The following is a 22,628-nucleotide window of genomic DNA, read 5'->3' on the forward strand; positions in this document are numbered from 1 at the left end:
CATTCTTTGAATGGAATAAAGTTGTTAAAAAGGCTGAAACTCGTATTGGATTGTAAAGGTAAAAGAAGAAGAATGCATGAACTACCAAACCCTAGTTGTGAAGAAGTCCCCACTACATCTTGTCTGTTTTCGGAGACGTGTCGTGAATTCCGTGCTGACAAAATTTACCAGCATATTTCTTCATCGTGTGGAACTATCTTGAAGAAAACTTATGTAAAATCCGACCTTCCACCATCCAGGATTTGAAGTTTTATGTTGCAGCTAAAATTTCAGAGAACAGTGTGAAGTCATGGAACTCATTTCAGTAGCCATATAATATATTGCTTACCTTGGTGATTTTTCATGTAGGCCAAAGTAGTAAATACAAATGAAAGTATTGTTTTTTTAAATTGTGAATCGTTTAATTGTTTTTCCGTGTCCTACATGCCATTCAAACTGCTGGTATCACACCGATATCATTAGTACACTCGTTTAGGCCTACATAGTAAATAGTACTTCCACAAGCATTGCTTTTACTTTCTTTCTGTTCATATGAAATTGTAGAAGAGCTCTAGCGGTATCTCTTTCGGAAGTTGTTCAGCGAGACTGTATAGCACTTTGGACCTCTCCTCCAGTAAATTTTCGTATGCAGAACGTAAATCAAGTTCTTCGTAAACTTCCTTCACTCTTTTGACTTTAACTGGATCCTGGCATCCGTAACAATCCTGAAAAATGAAGTAAGAATGTGGATATTAGTATACTCTGAAATTAAGACAACGTAGCGATAACAAAGCTTACTTTTAATCTTGTGAAGAAATTGAGAAGTGCAGGAGCAAACTTTTAACGTTCTGAAAAGGGATCATACAGCTGGAAAACAGAGTAATTAGGCCTATAGTTCAGGCGTGGAAAATACGTTACCGCGCGGGCGCTATCTACACCACCTCTTCATTTCTCCCGCCACAAATTTAATATTCTACTTGTCCGTGTGTAGATATGTGTAGTAAGTTAAGGGTGAATCTGGTATCATAACTATTCTAATCAGAGGTGAACAAAATAGTGGAATAAGACGAATTATTGTTTTCGTCTTAATTTCCAAGAAGCATGGAAACAAGAGTATTTTATTATTATGAATAAAGGTACTCATAAAGCTCATTTTCTCCTCTGTTCAGTTGAAATTTCTATAAAACATTATAATATCCGGCATTTCGATCTTGAAAATAAGAAGGGTTTTGGCAAACGTAAAATTAGGATTTTTTGTTGGTTATTTTACGACGCTTTATCAACTGCTGTAGTTATCTAGCGTCTGAATGATATGAAGGTGATAATGCAGACGAAATGAGTCCAGGGTCCAACGCCGAAAATTATTCAGCATTTGCTATTATTGGGTTGAGGGAAAACCCCGGAAAAACTTCAACCAGGTAACTTGTCCCAACCAAAATTTGAACCCGGGCCCGCTCGTTTCACGGTCAGCAGAGTAACCGTTCTCCACTGCGGTGAACTCTTAGGTTTGTTAAAATGATATGTATTAATGGAATATTTCTTACATGCCATAAGGTACCTAATATAATTTAATTTATTGCGCAAGGTCAAATCGAGAGAAAGTTTTCAAGGATCTACGAGAAAAATTTGTTCATGGATAAGCTAATAAGAACTACTAAGTCCAAAATGTAGTGCTATCAAGTTATCGCATTTCAGAACATATAGCCAAGTCATACAGAAATAATACTTACTTAGTTACTGGCTTTTAAGGAAGCCGGAGGTTCATTGCCGCCCTCACATAAGCCCGCCATTGGTCCCTATCCTGAGCAAGATTAATCCAGTCTCCCACCTTCCTCAAATCCATTTTAATATTATCTTCCTATCTACGTCTCGGCCTCCCCAAAGGTCTTTTTCCCTCCGGCCTCCCAACTAACACTCTATATGCATTTCTGGATTCGCCCATACGTGCTACATGCCCTGCCCATCTCAAACGTCTAGATTTAATGTTCCTAATTATGTCAGGTGAAGAATACAATGCGTGCAGTTCTGTGTTGTGTAACTTTCTCCATTCTCCTGTAGCTTCATCCCTCTTAGCCCCAAATATTTTCCTTTAAGCACTTATTTTCAAACACCTTTAACCTATGTTCCCCTCTTAAAGTGAAAGTCCAAGTTTCACAACCATAGAGAACAACCGGTAATATAACTATTTTGTAAATTCTAACTTTAAGATTTTTTGACAGCAGACTGAATGATAAAAGCTTCTCAACCGAATAATAACGGGTATTTCTCATATTTATTCTGTGTTTAATTTCCTCCCGAGTATCTTTTATATTTGTTACTGTTGCTCCAAGATATTTGAATTTCTCCGCCTCTTCCAAAGATAAATTTCCAATTTTTATATTTCCATTTCGTACAATATTCTCGTCACGAGACATAATCATATACTTCGTCTTTTCGGAGTTTACTTCCAAAACTATCTCTTTACTTGCTTCCAGTAAAATTCCCGTGTTTTCCCTATTCGTTTGTGGATTTTCTCCTAACATATTCACGTCATCCGCATAGACAAGCAGCTGATGTAACCCGTTCAATTCAAAATCCTCTCTGTTATCCTGGACTTTCCTAATGGCATACTCTAGAGCAAAGTACAGAAATAATACTCTTCTTAAATTGTCAGGAAAAACTGGCAAGACATTTTATGAATAAATACCGAATGACAAGTTTCCTAAGTTGCATAATTTCACAGCTAAGACGCTGGTAATCTTCGCATCACATTTTTTTTCTAAAATGAACTAGATAAAAAATACTGAGGATATACGTTTAATAGAGGACCATCTTGTGTCTGCTTTACGTTTATGTAGGAATAGTATTGATCCTAATATGGACAGATCGTCCTGATCAAACAGTGTAAATTTATAATGACCGCAAAGCCATAGTATCATATGAATGCCCATATTACGTGTTTGACTTGCTTTGAAATGTTGACTGTAATTGCTGCATGCTGTATCACTTTTGCACACCCCTAAATGGAAGTTTACTTGTTGTTGTAAACACAATCAGCTACGTCCGAAATATTATGGAGAAAGTGAGCTAGGAATGAACAAAACTGTAATTGCCGCTCTCGCCTCTGTGTTCGTTGCACTTGTCTTCCGAGTCTCGTCTCGTATCTCTCGTGCGCTTCGAGTCTTGCTCATCATTCTCGAAATAGCATTTGGTCGGCGTGGAAAGATTTCGTAACTTTGATTAACATACATCATTGAAATAAATAGGCCTAACATGAGAGATGTTTAATTGACTATTACACTCTTACTACGTCATACTACTTTTGACCAATAAAACGGTACGAAAGGATGTATTTCAACCAATCATGGCTGCTTATCGCACAATTTTATCGCGTCCCTAGCATTTGTTTAATTTTATCGCATCCCTAGTATTTGTTTAATTTTATCGCGTCCCTAGCATTTGTTTCTTTGTTTGCCAACATTTGAAACTGCGCTGGTCTGGACGTCAAAAATATATGTAAAATTACAAACCACTCCAGTCGATGCACAGCAGTTTCAAATATGACTCGCATTGGCATTCAAGAACAAGAATTAATAAAAATCACTGATTATACCTATGCATCTTCTGAAATCCGATTTACAAATAAATGAAGAGCACCATTCGGAAATCCTGAATAAGTTGAATACACCATGTAGGCCTAAATCAACGAGTTCCACTTCTATTATGCACACTCCAATATAACATCAATTGAACCACCAACCACATTCAAATTTGAAAATTCTACATTCAATAATTATTCCTTTTAAAATTATTCATTCGGAAATTCTGAATAAGTTGAATACACCATGTAGGCCTAAATCAACGAGTTCCACTTCTATTATGCACACGTCCAATATAACATCAATTGAACCACCAACCACATTCAAATTTGAAATTGTACATTCAATAATTATTCCTTTTAAAATTATTCATTCGGAAATTCTGAATAAGTTGAATACACCATGTAGGCCTAAATCAACGAGTTCCACTTCTATTACGCACACGTCCAATATAACATCAATTGAACCACCAACCACATTCAAATTTGAAAATTGTACATTCAATAATTATTCCTTTTAAAATTATTCATGTTTATTGTTTATGTCATCGTCGTTAATTAAAACTTTTCTAACACTTGTGTATATTAGTTAGGTTATGTTATAGCTTCTGCTCTGAGAGGATAAAAAGAACTTCTGCTATATGATATTATGGATAGTCACGTATCAGAGATTGTTTAATATTAAGATTTATTGAATAGTAATCATTACAGTGTTGTATAAAGACACTACTGCCATCTAGCATGCATCTAGCGTAATATTTGTAATGTTGAGATGGTACAATAATACATTTGAAGACAGTTGTATTTTCGTAAGTCAATTAATATTTTATTGTATTGGAGTACTTCGTTAGTTCTAATCTTTATATACTTTCTTCTAATCGTGTAATAGTCAATTAAATCCCAGTCGAGTTTTGATTTTCTCTAGATAAATCAAAACGTCTAGTGAGATTACTGTTGATAAAAAAACAAAACAAAACAGTATCGTAGTTATCAAAATGTTCTGGTTCTATTATCAGATATTACCTATGGTTATATAAACAGAAAAAAAAATTCTCAAATAAATTTGCATTTCTAAGAAACACAGCGTTAATATTTTTTTTTTTTTACTTGAGATTGTATACTTGATGTTAAACATACGAAAACAAAAATTTCTAGTCTTTTAATAAGGGCCTAGTAATTAAATAAAGATTGGGAAACTGATTATTATACAGTAGAACCTACTGTACCGACACATATATAGTATGTCTTCTTCATATGTATGAAGTATTACTATACGTTATATTAGTACCAGTACATATTTTTTCTAGAGTCCTATGTTATTACAAACCTTGACACTTATACAGTATGATTTGTTGTTAGAGTTGCCGTACTGTAGAATTTCTATATAAAATATATTCCATGAGTATCAAAAGAAAACGTGTTGTGCTAAGTACAAAAAAAAAAAAAAAAAAAAAAAAAAAAAAAAAAAAAAAAAAAAAAAAACGGACATAATTAAGAGTGGTTCGGGGAAAGAGAAACTGTGGCTCATTTCGCATCAGAGTACGAGATTTGTGTTACAGCTGTGCGCGATTTAATAAAAATCAACAATAAAGTGTATAAAGTATGTAAATCTACAACACGAGGTCTGTATTATCCCTATGTTTCCGCTGACAGCCATTACCCCTAAAAAACCGGTCTTTTATAACCAGACTTGAATGATGAACTTTTGATCCACTATCTAACGTGGTAAACACAAGAACACGGAGGAAATGAAGAAATGCAAGTATTATTCACTTAATTTACGAAAATATTTTACAGTACGGATTATCCCAATTTTTTCGCTTAACCGTTCAGTCCACCCCCTTCATTACCACGGATAATAGAGGTTCTACTGTATACTGAAAGGTAGATGTGATATTTCAAATAGGCTAGTTGATTATTTATACATATATAACAGTTGCCAAAACAGATAAAAGTTCAGTCTGGTATAAACAACTGTGACGATTCAAGGCTGCTTGACGTTCGAAAGTTGACCACTCCCGATGTCTTGAACATTTGCTTGATTCACTCACAAGCAGTCAACGACGTAAGCAATATTGTCGTGCGGGTTTTCAGCTTTGCGGGCGCTCGATTGTTGTTCAAGTCTAGAGTGAACTTTATCACATAGGCCTATATTATTTATCTTCCCACCCGTTTTTCCATGTCTGAACTGTACAGTAAGGATAATGATTAATCAGTGATACTTTCCAGGATTCAGGTAGTCTAAATATATATATTTTTGTCTTTCTGAGGAGATTAAAAGACGGATGGAATATCAAAGTTCTATTTTAGATTATGTGGATATATAATAAGCAACTGACATTGTATGGACACATTAGAAGGTTGGATGACGATCGGCTCCCAAATATTGTACCTAGGTAAACCTGACTTTTAAAATGTTCATATTACATTACGGGATGGTCCAAAAGTCAGTTGACAAAGCAGGTATTCATCTCTTAATTGACTAGCATAGCAGCTACTTGACTAGAGCAGTAGCTGTTTGAGGGTATGTTGTTAGTGAGTGGTAGCAAAGAGTTTGTAATACATAACTAGAGACACCAACGGCGCTAGTTTCGCGTACAAAATTGAACCGCTGTTCGGCCGTCATTAAAGGGAGTTGATGCTTCGCCGGGAGTGCGAGCAGTTCATGTTTATTGAGGAATACGAATAAATATAAGTACACTTGAAGGAAAATAATAAGAAAATGGTGAAATACTGCGTTGCAAATAATTGTTCGAACATAGCTACTATTGTAGGATGCTCAGGAAAGCATACATATCTTAATATTTGAAAGAATGTTCCAAATGCAGTTCCTCCTTTGATTGTGTTTACAGATTTTCGGAATATTTTTTGGATAAAGTTTTTCCAGAAACACATTAATCAGGTTTATAAGGTTGGTTTCAACAATGTATGTAAGGGTTAGGTGCCATCACATTACAGTGGATTATAATAGTAGAGTGCATAAGAAAATCCTCAGACTATATCTGTCTAAAACTGTTTTGTTTCACAATAAATGAATTAATCATGTAATTTCCGTTTTGTAAAGTATGTACTTCTAGTTTTTGGTTGTATTAAATGCAAAGAAATTAGTGAAAATATAGCTGATGGCCTACTTAGGGCTGTTATTACCACTACTACTAACTAGGTCTCACTACTACTAGGCCTACTATTACCACTACTACTAGGCCTATTATTACCACTAATACCAGGCCTACTATTACCACTACTACTAGGCCTATTATTACCACTAATACCAGGCCTACTATTACCACTACTACTAGACCTATTATTACCACTACTACTAGGCCTACTATTGCCACAAAAACTATACCTACTACTACCGCACCTACTATTACCACTACTACGCCTACTATTACAACTACTAAGTTACTATGCCTATTATTACCACTGCTACTAGGTCTATTATTACCACTATTACTAGGCATATTATTACCACTATTACTAGGCCTATTATTACGAATACTACTAGGCCTACTATTACCACTACTACTGCGCCTAGTAATATTACCAAAACTAGGCCTCCTGTTACCATTACTACTAGGCCTATTACCATTACTACTAGGTCTATTATTACCACCACTACTAGGCCTCTTATTACCACTACTACTAAGTCTATTATTACCACTACTACTAGGCCTACTATTACCGCTACTAATTGTATTAAAAAGTCTGTACTGACCTCAAACCTTGAGGTCATTAACTACACAATGAATAGATTGTTTTATGATAAAATTTATTCTCATTATATTTTAAATCAGTTTCCAGAATTTTTATGATCTCATATTTCACCACTAAATATTTTCTAAGCACCATATACCTTCCTCTTCCTTTGCATGAAAGGACTGAAATATAGATCATTTTAAATATTACAGTAAATATCCATTATTGTGTCCTTAAAACAATACTAGTAATATTGAAAATTAATGTTGACATTGCCATTATTCAATATTTCACATACTTATCCCGAGTGTATATGGGTGATTTAATTTATTTTTTAGAATATCGCCAAAGATGAATCATTATAATACATTAATAAATATAGCGCTCCTCTGCATTCATGTTTATCTCATCACGACTCATCCTTTGTAAAAGATGTTTAAAACAGTGTCTATCACCAGGCTACATCAATGTATTATGGTACTGTTTTCGAATTTCGCGCCGCAAACACTCCCTTTAATGGCGGATGCAAGCCGATTCAATTTGTGACATTTTTCTTGCCTGCCACTCATGGGTATGTGTCTCTAGTAAGTATTACAAACTCTTTGAGTGGTAGCGATAGCGAGCACAGAAGACTTCTATCTATGAGAAGGCGTGTTTTTGTAGGCTATTTCGGAATTGGTGAAGATACGACCACAAGTGTAGTGATGTTGAGTTATTTGTGCAACGTTTCCCTAATATCGTATGTCCATCTCGACACGTTTTCACAAGTTGAATAAAATGTTTGAATAGATTGGGTCAGTAGCGGATCTCTCTCCTTCAGGTAGGCCTATATCTATTCCTACACAAGACAATTTTTGGCGTTCTAGTGTATTGTTTTTTCTCCTAGAAAGTCAACACGAAAGAGTATGATACATCTAGAACAAGCCTACAAAGCTGTAGAAAAAGTGGAAATTTATTATAATTCTACTTTATTTCAAAGCCTAAATGAAGATCAACCTGATAACCGTACTGAATCCCAGTACCATTGAGTGGCCTTTTCGTTCCCCAGATCTTACCCCGACGGACTTTTTAGTGTGGGAAATAATAAAAAGATAGAATTAAAAATTATAATGTGTTGATATGGAATATTTAAAGGATAGTATTCGGAAAACCTATTCTCACAGGACATATTGTGACACGATTTGTTTCTATATTCAATACATATCGGGCCGTATTCATAGACATTTTTAGCGCGAGCTTCCGGTGGACGATAAGCGTTTTTCGTATTCATAAACCAGTGATAGCGATATGATATGATTTGAATTCTGTACAAGTAACCAGTGGATATCCGGGGCTAGTTTAGCACGCTCGTAGCGCGTGCTGCGAAATGTCTATGAATAGCACCCATCATCTTTGCATGGAAATGGAAGGGGGCACTTTGAGGATCTAACATAGTTTAGTGAGTAACATAATATTATGTCAATATTTTATGATAAATTTTATCTTCATGGCTTCACGTTTGTAAATGAAACCTGTTTACAATAATAATGCATTTTTTTCAACTGAGTTATGAGTCATCCCGTGTTTTTAAAACTCTCATGTAAATGCTTTCTTCATTTATTACATAAAATATGTTTGTTCTTACCTGTAATATAGCTTTCTGTTCTGGAGTGGCTCGCTGCATTGCAGTTACTATGAACCAGGTACACTTTCGTGTTTCAATGTCGGTGCCGATCTTGCCGGAGATTGCCGGGTCTCCATAGCAATCTATGTAGTCTTCCTGTGGAAATAAATCTATACTGATAACAAATCTGTAGCCGAAATTTTTCTAGTAATTTTCGAATTTCCAAAAATAATTGGTCCTAACATATATAATTAACCACCCTGAAACCGAAAATCGCTTTTTTGAAATTTTTGTTTGTATGTCTGTCTGTCTGTCTGTCTGTATGTATGTTTGTTACCTTTTCACGCGATAATGGCTGAACGGATTTCGATGAAAATTGGAATATAAATTAAGTTCGTTATAACTTAGATTTTAGGCTATATGGCATTCAAAATACATTATTTAAAAGGGGGGTTATAAGGGGGCCTGAATTAAACAAATCGAAATATCTCGCTTATTATTGCTTTTTGTGAAAAATGTTACATAACAAAAGTTTCTTTAAAAATAATTTGCGATACGTTTTATCCCTTGAAAAATTTTGATAGGACTGATATTTAATGAGATAAATGAGTTTTAAAATTAAAATAACTGCCATGTGTAATGAATTAAAAAACAAATGACTTCGTCTATAAGGGGCCTTGGACAGCAACAATCGAAAGCTATGAAAGATAGCCTACAGAGAATGTTTCTGTGTTTGTATGAAGTAATATCGGAAGTTAAATTAACCGATTTGTATAATTAATTATTATTTCACCATTGGAAAGTGTAGTTCCTCTAGATGGACATAATGCTATAATGTTATTACAATAACTTCTGATATAATATAATATAATATAATATAATATAATATAATATAATATAATATAATATAATATAATATAATATAATATAATATAATATAATAAAATATGATATGATATGATATGATATGATATGATATGATATGATATGATATGATATGATATGATATGATATAATATAATATAATATAATATAATATAATATAATATAATATAATATAATATAATATAACATAATATAATACGAGTATGTAATGTAATATTATATAATATAATTTAAGTTATTTGAAGGGTTCAGAACCATAGTGGGCCAAGCGCCATTTACTGAATACGTAGAAAACAAGGGTTAAAATTAAGTTATTACCATAATTCAATGGAAACCTATAACAAGTAAAATAACATATACACATTAAATCTAAATGATGTCAATCTTCATTAAACTATGGTGCATGTAATAAAAATTAAGAAACATTTTAAAGGAACTGTCATTGCACCAAATGAGTGTGTCTGGACCAAAATGATCGCATTTTAATTATTTGGTTGCAATTTAAATTAAGTAACATATTAAACGATTTATCCTTCTATCAAACACGAATGTTCCCTGGATCAAATGTCCTATTTTAATTATGTAATTACTTTATATTTATTTCTAACGGGTGCAGCGGAGCGCACGGGTACGGCTAGTATTAGAATAATTTTTCAACATTAAAATTGCTAGTCCTCTTCACTAATTAGGAATGTGGTGACTCATTCACGTAAGTAATACGTGTAAAGGAAATAACTGTAAATATTTTGGCAGATAATTAACCATCCTGAAACCGAAAATTGCATTTTTGAAAGTTTTGTTTATATGTCTGTCTGCCTGCCTGCCTGTCTGTCTGGATGTTTTTTTCCTTTTCACGCGATAAAGGCTGAACCGATTTCTATGAAAATTGGAATATAAATTAAGTTCGTTCTAACTTAGTTTTTATGCTACATGACATTCAAAATACTTTATTTAAAAGGCGGGTTATAAGGGGGGCTGAATTAAATCGAAATATCTCGCTTATTTTGAGTTTCATGAAAAAAAATTACATAATAAAAGTTTCTTTAAAAATGGTTTCCGTTAAGTTTTATTCTATGCACAATTTCAATAGCACTGATATTTAACGAGATACACGAGTTTTAAAATAATAACACGTTTTATCAGCTCCGCGTCAGGCTAATAGGCTATAATGAAATGAAAACAAATGATTCCGTCTATTTAAGGCGGCCTTGCACACAAAAAACGGAGAATATTATTCTTTTAACACTATTTTATACGGATATAATTGTATTCTATGATTGGAATATATAAAATATGTATAAATGTTTATCTATATTAATATACAGAGAATGTTTGTGTGTTTGTATGAAGTAATCTCAGATGCTACTTAACCGATTTGGATAATTCCTTCACTATTTGAAAGTGTAATTTCTCTAGATGGACGTAATATTATATGCCACTATGGTAACTTCCGAGTGAATTAAGGACTGAGATAAGATTGAAATAGATCCTTACGCACAGAAAACTTGACATTCTGTCGCAATATTGTATTACTTGATTATTTAAACTGTATTTGTTCCATTTAAAATACTCTAATTTTATACACTTCAGTTTCTTTTTGTCCACATAACATAACAGTATTTTTAAGAGTTTTGTCCTGGATAAAAATATAGCACATATGGAGTAAAAATTAGTATTTTACCATTGAGGTCACTGGAGCTGTGTTATTTTACAAAGTGTCACGAAATGCCGTTCCTGTGCTCATAATTTACCCATATTCGTTTCCTGTGTTTCTTAAAATAATATTTGTGTACCATATTCATTTTCATTCTTTTATTTACGTAAACAATGATGAACAACCGAGCGAGTTGGCTCAGACGGTAGAGTTTGAGATTCGTATTCGGGAGGTCACGGGTTCAAACTCTGTGGCCGACCAATCTGACTGGGGTTTTTCATTGTTTCCCTTGGTCATAAAGGCAAATGCCAGATTGGAAATTTACATGCCATGATCATCACCGCCTCAATTACCAATACGATAAACATTAATCAAAATGTATAATCAGTTACATGAACACAAGCCATCTACAACACACAATAGAAACAGGAACTCAACAAGAGTAGAAACGGCTTACTGGTATAACCACACATTCTGAACACGCGACATGACCACAGATGTTAAGGCGTGTATAAATAAACTTAACAAAGGAAAAAAAGATGCACAGTGAGGCCAACAAAAAATTATCTTCGTACACAATCCACTCTATATTGACATTAATTTGGAGTGATTTATTAAAGGATGCGTTCAAGACTAATTTAGAAAAAGTTTAAACGAGTTATCGTTGCACAAAAACGGATGTTCCCTGAACCAAATGATCTTTTAATTATTTGCATATAATAACACTTTTATTAAGAAACATGTTAAAGGAATTATCCTTGCACCAAATGATGCTCTCTGGACCAAAATGATCGTATTTTAATTATTTAAATACAGCTTCAATTAAATAATGTATTAAACGGTTTATCCTTCTATCAAACACGGATGTTCCCTTGACCAAATGTCCTTTTTTAATTATGTAATAATTACTTTATATTTCTAACAAGTGCAGCGAAGCACACGGGTATGGCTTGTACAGCTGTCAAAAAAAAAAAAAAGTGGCCGCACTCTTGAACAGCGAATATTTTCAAAATCCACTTCGGGTCGCGGCGATGTTACACAATGCATGTGCTTGTACAAGCAGTTCCCGAACTATGAAAGTGTTCCATGTCTGCGCCTCGTAGGCCAGCGGTAGAGTGCTTGTTTAGTGATTCAAAGGTTGTGGGTTCGGGCCTTCTTCAAGTTTTCATTTTATTTTTTAATCTTTCTTTAGCGATGTAAATGCTATTCAAATTATCATTTATATTCAGTTATCGTTCTTTATGGATATCACGTTATTTATATTTTGTTATCGTTCTTTAGAGATATGAATAAAATTCAAGTCATCATTTGTATTCTGTTATCGTTTTATAACGATATGAATAACAATTTTTATTATTGTATCTCCAATGGTGGTTAGCCCTATTTTACATATGTATGTTAGGGCTATAGTTTCATACACAAAAAAGATAAGCATAAAGAAAAATAGAAAAGAAAATTAAATTAGCTTACGCGATGTAAACAAAACATAAACAAACCGTAAATTAGGCATTGCGATTGCAAAATAAATATCAGGTATCAATTTGAAACATACAAAAACATTAACAACACACATACGTAACACTTCTATAACACAAATACGCAGCCTTCCGTACCATACATAATAAATTAATACACAATAGTCATACAAACACAATCAAACTATAATTACGACATTGCGACATCAAGCATCACATAACTGACTCACATACATAACAAATCAAGCATCCGTTACAACACATACATTTCAACATAGTAACCACACTTTTAAAAGTTACAAATTTGGCTCCAAGAAGAATAAATAGGACACTGTTACTAATTACTATTCTTCTACAATTTCTTAAATATATCTGTAATAAATCTGCGAAATTCCGATATGAATAATATTCACGTTTTTTATATTGTTATCGTTCTTTAGCGATATAGATAATATTCAAGTTATCATTTATATTCTGTTTTCCTTCATTAGCATTATAAAATAATATTCAAGTTATTTATATTGTTATTGTTCTTTCGCAATATAAATAATCTGTATTTTATGTAAGTAATTATTATAACACAAATAACCATCCTTCTTTGTAAAATAGGTTATTTTATTTAGATAATTAAATAAGTATTATATAATATCTTATATTAATTAAACAAACCGATATTTATCATTTATATTCTGTTATCGTTCTTTAGTGATACTGTATAAATAATATTCTAGTTATTTATATTGTAATCGTTCTTTAGCGATATAAATAACATAAATTTAATATTAGGTTTCGAAAAATCCAGTTGCATAATACTGGTATTAGTTTTTCTTTTTGTATTATTACATTATACTATCTTGAACCACAATAAAATGAAAAGGAGTAACGAGGAATTGAACCTGAGACGTTGACATCTAAATTTCGACGTTCGTCCGCTGAGCTACGAGGGCAAAAGTGTGGAAACATTTTCGGAAAAATTGGCCCAATCACACTCTAAGATTTTCTGATGATTCGTAGAAGCTAGTCCAGGATGCGGGGGGCAAAGGCTAATTGAGATTTCCCGATCTCTGATCGGGTCAAACATCCTGATAGAATTAATATTTAACCCTTGCCGTGACTTTCGGTGAAGTCCGGAGGGCCCAATTAGTCAAATCCACTCTCCTCATCTCCATGCTTGGGTCCCCTGGAATTTAATAAGATGCGAAAGAGATAGTGGTGTGCGGAAAGCAACGGGATGTTACCGCATTTAGGCCTATCCTTCCCAAGAAAAACTGCAAACATAAACAAATGAAGCTTTTAATAGAAGAAGAAGTATATTCTGCGGACCTCTGGAAAAAAAACTAAGGAAGAGACTAGTGAAGTGCTTTGTGTGGAGTGTGGCATTGTATGGGGAAGGAACATGGACATTACGACGAAATGAAGAGAAACGAATTGAAGCATTTGAAATGTGGATGTGGTGAAGAACGGTGCGTGTGAAGTGGACAGACAGAATAAGAAATAAAATTGTGTTTGAAAAAGTGAGTGAAGAAAGAATAATGCTGAAACTGATTAGAAAGAGAAAAAGGAATTGGTTGGGTCTCTGGTTGAAAAGAATAATAGAAGACATTAGGATATGTGGATCATATGCGGAGACTAAGAGGAAGGCAGAAAATAGGAAAGATTGGAGATTGCTGGGTTTGCAATGAAAGACCTGCCCATGGACAGAACACTTATGTATGTGGGTATGTTCAGAATGCCTGGAATATCTTGTCTAAGAACAGTCGCTATTTGCAAAGACTAGTCGATTCCATGCCCACTCGACTGCAAGATGATCGAGATAAGAGGAAGATAGACTAAATATTGAATTGTGGCTTTTTGTTTTGTTTTTTGAACGCTTAATTGTTTGAATGTTTTAAGGCCGACGCCAGTAAATTTGTTTTGTTTATGCCACGAAAGATATTTTTATTGAGAATAAAATCTTTTTTCTTTCCATTTGCAGCCACAATATCATAATGATAAAGTCATGGCATAATATATTAATGAACCTGATGTTAATTACTAAAATAATCGTAAAAGAGAAAGGAGCCATTATGTATAGTTTGTCTCTCTCAAAAACATAACAAAAAAGAACATAAAAAGAACGAGGTTGTAGTCGAACGCAGGACCTCATGAATAAGAAGCCTGAACGCTACCATTACCCTATCGAATCACAGAATGAATACTTCAATTATAACTGTAGATATCAGGCAACGTGGTCCAACAACATGTAACATCGCCTGTCTCCGAATTATAGCGAAGATACCCGAAGGGAACTTTGTTCCAGGAGAGCGGCCACTTTTTCTTTTGACAGCTGTACATGATTAGAAATTGCATTACAAGTTAATAATGAAGTTATTACTTACATAAATTTGTCCCAATTCACCCAGCTTCAAGAAAATGTCGTTACATTGGCGAATTAATTCTTCGTTTTTCAGACCTGCCTGAACAAAATTACATAAAATTGTAAATTAATTCAGTTAATGTTATATATTTTAGTAGCCACTATATAAAAAAGTGACCGAGGATTTGAAGAAATCCTATGATTGCATGTAGCTTCTATACAGGAATTAGGATAATGGAATTAGAATCTATACTAATAATAAATCTGTAGCCAAAATTTTTCTGGTAATTTTCGATTTTCCAAAAATAATTAGTGTTAACATGTATAATTAACCATCCGGAAACCGAAAATCGCTTTTTTGAAATTTTTGTTTGTATGTCTGTCTGTCTGTCTGCCTGTATGTCTATCTGTCTGTCTGTCTGTCTGTCTGGATGTTTGTTACCTTTTCACACGATAATGGCTGAACCGATTTATATGAAAATTGGGATATAAATTAAGTTCGTTGTAACTTAGATTTTAGGCTATACGTTATTCAAAATACTTTATTTAAAAGGGGGTTATAAGGGGGCCTGAATTAAATAAATCGAAATATGTCCCTTATTATTAATTTTCATGAAAACTGTTACATAACAAAAGTTTTTTTAAAAGTGATTTCCGATAAGTTTTATTCTATACAAAATTTTGATAGGACTGATATTTAATGAGATAAATGAGTTTTAAAATTACAATGACACCATCTAAGGCGCTGTATTGAAATAAAAACAAATGACTTCGTCTATAAGGGGCCTTGGACAACAACAATCGAAAGCTATTAAACATAGCCTACAGAGAATGTTTCTGTGTTTGTATGAAGTAATATTGAAAGCTAATAAGTGTTTAATTATTATTTCATCTTTGGAAAGTGTATTTTCTCTAGATCGACATAATTCTATAATGTTATTACAGTAACTTCTGAGTGAAATTTAAGGATATACAAGACTTTTGAAATAACAATACAATACATTTTCACCGCCGCCTCAGATTATAGCGTTGTTGTTTCTGCAGTAAGTCCTATGTGCAAAATATAAAATTTTTGAGTAAGAAGAAAAAACACATTTATTCATTCCATGGCAGTGGTGCATAGGAGATCGTGAATTCTTACATTTTCGAAAGAAAGAAATATAATTATATATCACTGTTTATGCTGTATCACTATTTAAGTTATTTGAAGGGTTCAGAACCATGGTGGGCCAAGGGCTATTTACTGAAGACGTAGAAAACAAGGGTTAAAATTAAGTTATTACCATAATTGAATGGAAACATATAGCAAGTAATATGAAGTATACACATTAAAACTAAGTGATGTGTCAATCTTCATTAAACTATGGTTGCATGTAATAACAATTAAGAAATATGTTAAAGGAATTGTCATTGCAACAAATGATTGCTCTCTGGACCAAAATGACCACATTGAAATTATTTAAATACAATTTAAATTAAGTAACATATTAAACGATTTATTCCTCTATCAAAAACGAATGTTCCCTGGATCAAACGTCCTATTTTAATTATGTAATTACTTTATATTTATTTCTAACAGGTGCAACGGAGCGCACGGGTACGGCTAGTAAATAAATAAATACAATTTGCTGTAGGCTAAGGTTTAAATGTGTCTAATGAACGGAATGAAATAAGCTGTGAATAACTGTAAATCCCCAATAATAATAATAATAATAATAATAATAATAATAATAATAATAATAATACCAACAATATATACCATGTGGAGTGAAGATATTACATTTTTGTAATATGAGAAAGGACTTCTGACGTTTCAAACGTATTTTGAGATGTAATTTGTAATTTCTGTGACAATTCGGACTTAGTAACATGTCTCATCATTGAGGTCATAATGGATATGACATAATAGGTACTCGACCACTCCAGGTATATATGAAGACACACCCTGATGATGGAAACTGTAGCAAAACTCGAAATGTCTTCTCTATAATGTTGTCATAGAAGCTTGAAATAACATTGTTTCAGTATCTTATTTCACATAATTTTTTTGTTTTAACATGTTTCTTACTTGCGGAATTAACTTTTTTCAAATTATATGCAATATAATATAATTTATGTTTCTTCTTCTGTAAAAATTGATCGCTTTAACTCGACCGGTTTCTTACATTCAAAATAGGACTGAATTCTCCACAAAATTAAAAAAATGAGATTAATAATTGTAATGGTTAGGAACTTGTATACATTTACAACAGTAGTGATCGGTATTTCGTGACTGGCGACTTAAAACGTAAGCAGAACGGAGAGGTAAGGCATGATCTCCCTCCCCTTAGCCATCACTTGCTCATTCAACGTTAAGCAATCTGCTGGGTATCCTCCTCTCCTGCCTTCCCCTTTGTTGTGTATTGCAGGTTGCATTTTATATGACGTACTCTTTGCCGATCACTGATTTACAATATACGTTCGATTCTGAACATATTGAGGTGCATATCATGCATTTTAAACTTTCTTTTTAACTTTTGGATAACATTGCCGTAGGACATTGCCATAGAAGTTGTTTCTTGAAAGTTTTATCTTTGTAAAATGTATGTTTTTCAAATGTTATGTACATATTTCTCACAATGTATAATAGTTATTGTTATTAAATGAGAACTTTGGAAACAAAATGGTGCATTATATAAAAATAACGCAGAGAGTAATTAATGGACGTCATTAGATCTTAAAATTAACGATTTAAATATATTTATATAAATATTCTCAAGGATCTCATTAAGTGGTTATAAGCAAAGCTCGGAAGTTGGGGACTTGTGTCTTTGAACGTGGCTAAGCGACCGGAATACAATGTCAACAAACTCCCGCTTCCAGCACGGAGGTACTGTCAGGTCTGCTATAAAAGTGGTTCCTGGCTGGAACAACATAATGATAATATTATAATAGGTTGAAACATCTAATTTTATAGCAGATATATAAATAAACATGCAAAATACATCAAATTTACAGTTCTGCTCTGTACATTTCATTACAGTGTATGACTACATGCATTCGAAGATTTTCGAACCCATAAATTCTTCGTCTGTTAGTTAAACATGATTTGAAACGAAGGAAACTTATTTCCACGTCACATGAAGTGACGGGAGCAAACTTTAATTTTTTTATTTTATTTATTTTAACTAGCTACCTAGTGAGTACAAATTGCATTTATAAAATAAAAATGTTTCTAGCCACTACCGTAAGAGTCAGGCTCGTGTACGGTGTGGTCTTAGTGAATAATATAACATAAAATTTACAAGGACAGTTTACTAAATACAGTAATTAACTTAATTCAAACCAATAAGTACAACACAAGAGCAAGAATAAAGAAGAAAGGGAAAACGAGAGAAAAATACACATTTAATATAAATTGACAATCCGACAGAAGCCAGTGATATTCGATAAAAACATAAATATAGTCGATAGAAATAAAAGGTAAAAAAAGTACATTTGTTATTATTATATATCATGGATAATTTTACAAAATTCTTTTTTAAAAGTTTCAATTTTAAAAAATTTCAAATTTGGAAAATGGTTTGAAATTTTATTATAAAGTCTTGGGCCTAAATAAAATACTGAATATTTCACTGTCACTGTTTCCTGTTCGATTTTCAGCAGATCTCGTATCTGAGAAAGATAAGTATATCCTAAATTTTTCTCGCAAATAGTTTTCAATTAGTGTATCACTACTAGGGAAGGTCCCTCTACGACTTGATCCATGGCTATGGACAAATTCTCCATCAATTTAAAGGACTGCAATGTCTTTCAATGAATGCCCGTTTCCAGCTCTAGTTTATGTGTGGTACAACTTACAAGATATAAACTCTGCATTAGAAGAAAATAATGTATCTCCTCAGAATTCCTCCACGAAATTCTGTACCTAAAATTTAAGAAATGCATTTTCAAACTTCCATAACACCCATTCGAATAACACGTATTTTCTATTTCCTCAAACAGACCGTTTACCTGTAATTCTCTTAATGTCATTGGCTTCGACGTGACGCAGTTTATTCTTTCGTCTTCTTGCCATTCGATGTGACCACTTTCTTAGTACAAACGACTGTCCCCGAGCACTTGCAGCGTGAGCTTTGTGTACGTTATGCCTGTAACCTTACTCAAGCACACGACACACAAGTCCCCAAGATCCGAGCTTTGGTTATAAGATTGTGTGTTTTGTATGCTGATATGGATATCGTTATTGCATGGTATTATGGATCCCATTAATTTACTTCCTGAAATGTTAATGCTAGGTTTTAAGGAAACAGTAAGAAATAAATTATTGTATAGTTATGTAACGTATCTTCGAAGTTGCTATGTTATTAAAATATCGTTTGATTAGTCATAATAATTAAACTCTGCATTTCGAGCAAGTTAACGTCATATTCAGCAGTTATTAACACACATTTAATGAGAAAAGGCACCATCATAAATATCAGACTTAATGTGAAATTTATTTAAATGTATTATTGAATAGATTATAACCATTAACAAACAAATCAATGTTGTCATACATTTTTATCAATTATATCTGCGTAATCCTGCAGTATAACCTGAAAGTTGACGACTCTCTTAGAGCATGCAGTTATTATAGTCGCGACGCTGTTATTCCCGGCGTGACTCCTCCTCTTTGCTTACGTCTTAGGAAGTCAAGGCACTATAAAGTCTAGGTTGGTAGTATCGTTCGCCATTTTTGTTCTTTCGTTGCCGAGCTACCAGGCGAGGGATCTATTTGGCACACCGTTAAACATTGTCATGTCATAGCTCCTATGATAATAAATCAAACGCACTGTAATTGAGCAAATAATTGGGCGGCAAATAACGTCCTCGTGTGCTTTCTACGAACGCAAACGAAAGAGCCAAAATGGCGGGCGATTATATTAAGTATTTATCGAGCCTTAGGAAATGCTTAACGTCTTCATAAGCGAATCACAAGACGCATACGTTTAAATGTAGTCGACCTGCAACGTGATTGGCTGCCGGAAATTAGAGCGACGGGACTAAAGTTCTGCACCTAGATGTCTACTCTATTCCCATAAATGACAAACTGTAGTAATGAGGAAATGTAACCTAAGTTTTTCGTAAATATAAAATTTCGTAGACATGTATAGCGACAACATACTGTAATTCATTTCATCACTTGTGCTTAAATGCGAATCTATTTTTTACACCATCTTGAAAAATACAAAGAATCAAAACTTCACATCTTTAATTCTGGAAGGTGGCAGGCTATGTATAGCAGCTAACAAAACGTAAATATATTTTTAGATCCAGTTTTGAATAATACAATCAATCTGAAATCGATTAAGCTGAACTTAGATTTTTTGATTTACGTATAAACAATAATCCAAGACAATTTCGGATTTATTTTATTTATTTATTATTTTTTTTCAACTTTCGTTTAACCTCCTGTTGTAGGACTTAACATCCAATGCCTGTAGGGAAGGGGACATATTTTATGGACAACACCCACTAGACACCAACACAAATGTGGATCTCCGCTAGTCTGGAGTCAGAAACGCGTAGGAGGTTTTCACAGAGACACACAGAACACTACATTAACGAAGGACATCCTCCATGCCCGAGGCGTAATTCGAACCCACTATCCTTCGAACCGCGACGCCTAAGGAGAGCGTACAATAGACCGCGTAGCTACCCCACACGGACGTCTTGATATGAGATCAAATTAAATTGACGATTTCTTTTCAATTCTAAATGGATGAACTTACTTTACCAGAAGCTAGACAATTCTTTATAAAAGTAATGAATAATATCCCTTCAAGTAAAGTAGTGAATGAAATTTATTTTAATTTACATCTAGATTACACATTTTTTAACATCACTTAAGGTTTAGTAAATCTGTTATTTAAACAACTTTCCTGTGTTAATTTGAAACAATGCTGGTGATTTATCTCAGTTAACTAATCAACTTGATACACGTCTTCAAGATGAATATAAGATGACGCAGTGAATATCTCAACTTTGCACAACACTGGTGTACTCTATAATGAAAACTCAAGACTGCACAACACAACTGTCCTACTCCATGAAATGTTATACTATAGTCCCGTCGCTCTTATTTCCGGCAGCAATCACGTTGCAGGTCGGCTACATTTAAAGGTGTGCGTCTTGTGATTCGCTCCTGATGACGTTATGCACTTCCTAAGGCTCGATAAATACTTAATATAATCGCCCCGTCATTTTGGCTCTTTCGTTGGCGTTCGCAGAAAGCACACGAGGACGTTATTTGCCGCTCAATTATTTGCTCAATTAGAGTGCGTTTGATTTATTATCATAGGAGCTAAGACATGATAATGTTTAACGGTGCGGCAAATAGATTCCTCATCTGGTAGCTCGGCAACGAAACAACAAAAATGGCGAACGATACTACCTGCCTAGACTTTAATAGAGCCTTCACTTCCTAAGGTGTAAGCAAAGAGGCGGAGACACGCCGGGGATAACAGCGTCGCTATAACAACTGACTGCAGGCGGGAAGAGCGTCGCACTTTCATGGAGAGGAATGCCAGCGATTATATGGGGCTCGGGCCGCCAACCGGCCGAGCAATGTTCTGGGACTTTTAAGCCATACTATATTATACTTGGAAGACCGTTAAGGGCTGAATACTAAAAATATTCTTGCAACGTAGCATATATCTGTGGATGTATTATGTTTATATATATAGACAAACTTGTATTTTTTTTTCATATTAACATTTGGAACTTTACTAGTATTGACGTATGCTTTGAAAGTATACGAGACATTTCAATATTTATCCTAACTTCAACATTTGTAGTGTTTTAAATATGTTCCAAATATATGATAATATGAAGTATAGATATTTCACTTACAAAGACATAATTGCATGTATAAATGCTAGGAAACCTCTATTCTTAATGAGCGGGACGTGCTAAGCATATTATATGATACAGAAATTGCAAAAATAAGTCGATAGTACCTACCATACATGTAGCGAGGGTAAATGGAAAACAACAAGCATAGAAGCTTGTTTTGTATTTCGCTATGGTACGATAGCACTCCATTGTGTATGTGTTTAAATCGGTAACTCTTCCTGCTCCCATCTTTGCGACATTGATGTCTAACATTTGACCGAGACAGATTTTGAATGTAACCTGAAAAATTAAGAATACAAATTACCCATATATGGCCAAGTGGAGTATGTGTAATCCAACAATTATGGTCAAGACTCAACCATCACTAAGAATATTTTATATAGGTATTGATTATTTATAAGTATGTTAGGACAATATTGTGCCTAGATTATAGTCAATTGTACACAATAAAATAGGCCTACCTGTAATAAGCATATGATTACTTACTTACTTATGACTTTTAAGGAACCCGGAGGTTCACTGTC

General features: G+C 33.6%; 1 protein-coding gene across 1 annotated transcript in view; it reads right to left on the bottom strand.

Annotated features, from left to right (window-relative positions):
* Positions 1 to 386: 386 nt before the first annotated feature.
* The window catches only part of LOC138704277 (farnesyl pyrophosphate synthase-like), a 34,684-nt gene continuing 12,442 nt past the window's right edge, over positions 387 to 22,628 (bottom strand). The window contains exons 5-8 of the mRNA XM_069832146.1: positions 22,213 to 22,383; positions 15,251 to 15,328; positions 8,880 to 9,014; positions 387 to 704 (exon numbers count right to left, since the gene is read on the bottom strand). Coding sequence (XP_069688247.1) covers positions 528 to 704; positions 8,880 to 9,014; positions 15,251 to 15,328; positions 22,213 to 22,383 — 561 coding nt within the window. The 3' untranslated portion in view covers positions 387 to 527. The remainder of the gene's footprint in view (positions 705 to 8,879; positions 9,015 to 15,250; positions 15,329 to 22,212; positions 22,384 to 22,628) is intronic.

This window comes from Periplaneta americana, chromosome 8 (genome assembly GCF_040183065.1).
Source record: "Periplaneta americana isolate PAMFEO1 chromosome 8, P.americana_PAMFEO1_priV1, whole genome shotgun sequence".
Taxonomy (NCBI): Eukaryota; Metazoa; Arthropoda; class Insecta; order Blattodea; family Blattidae; genus Periplaneta; species Periplaneta americana.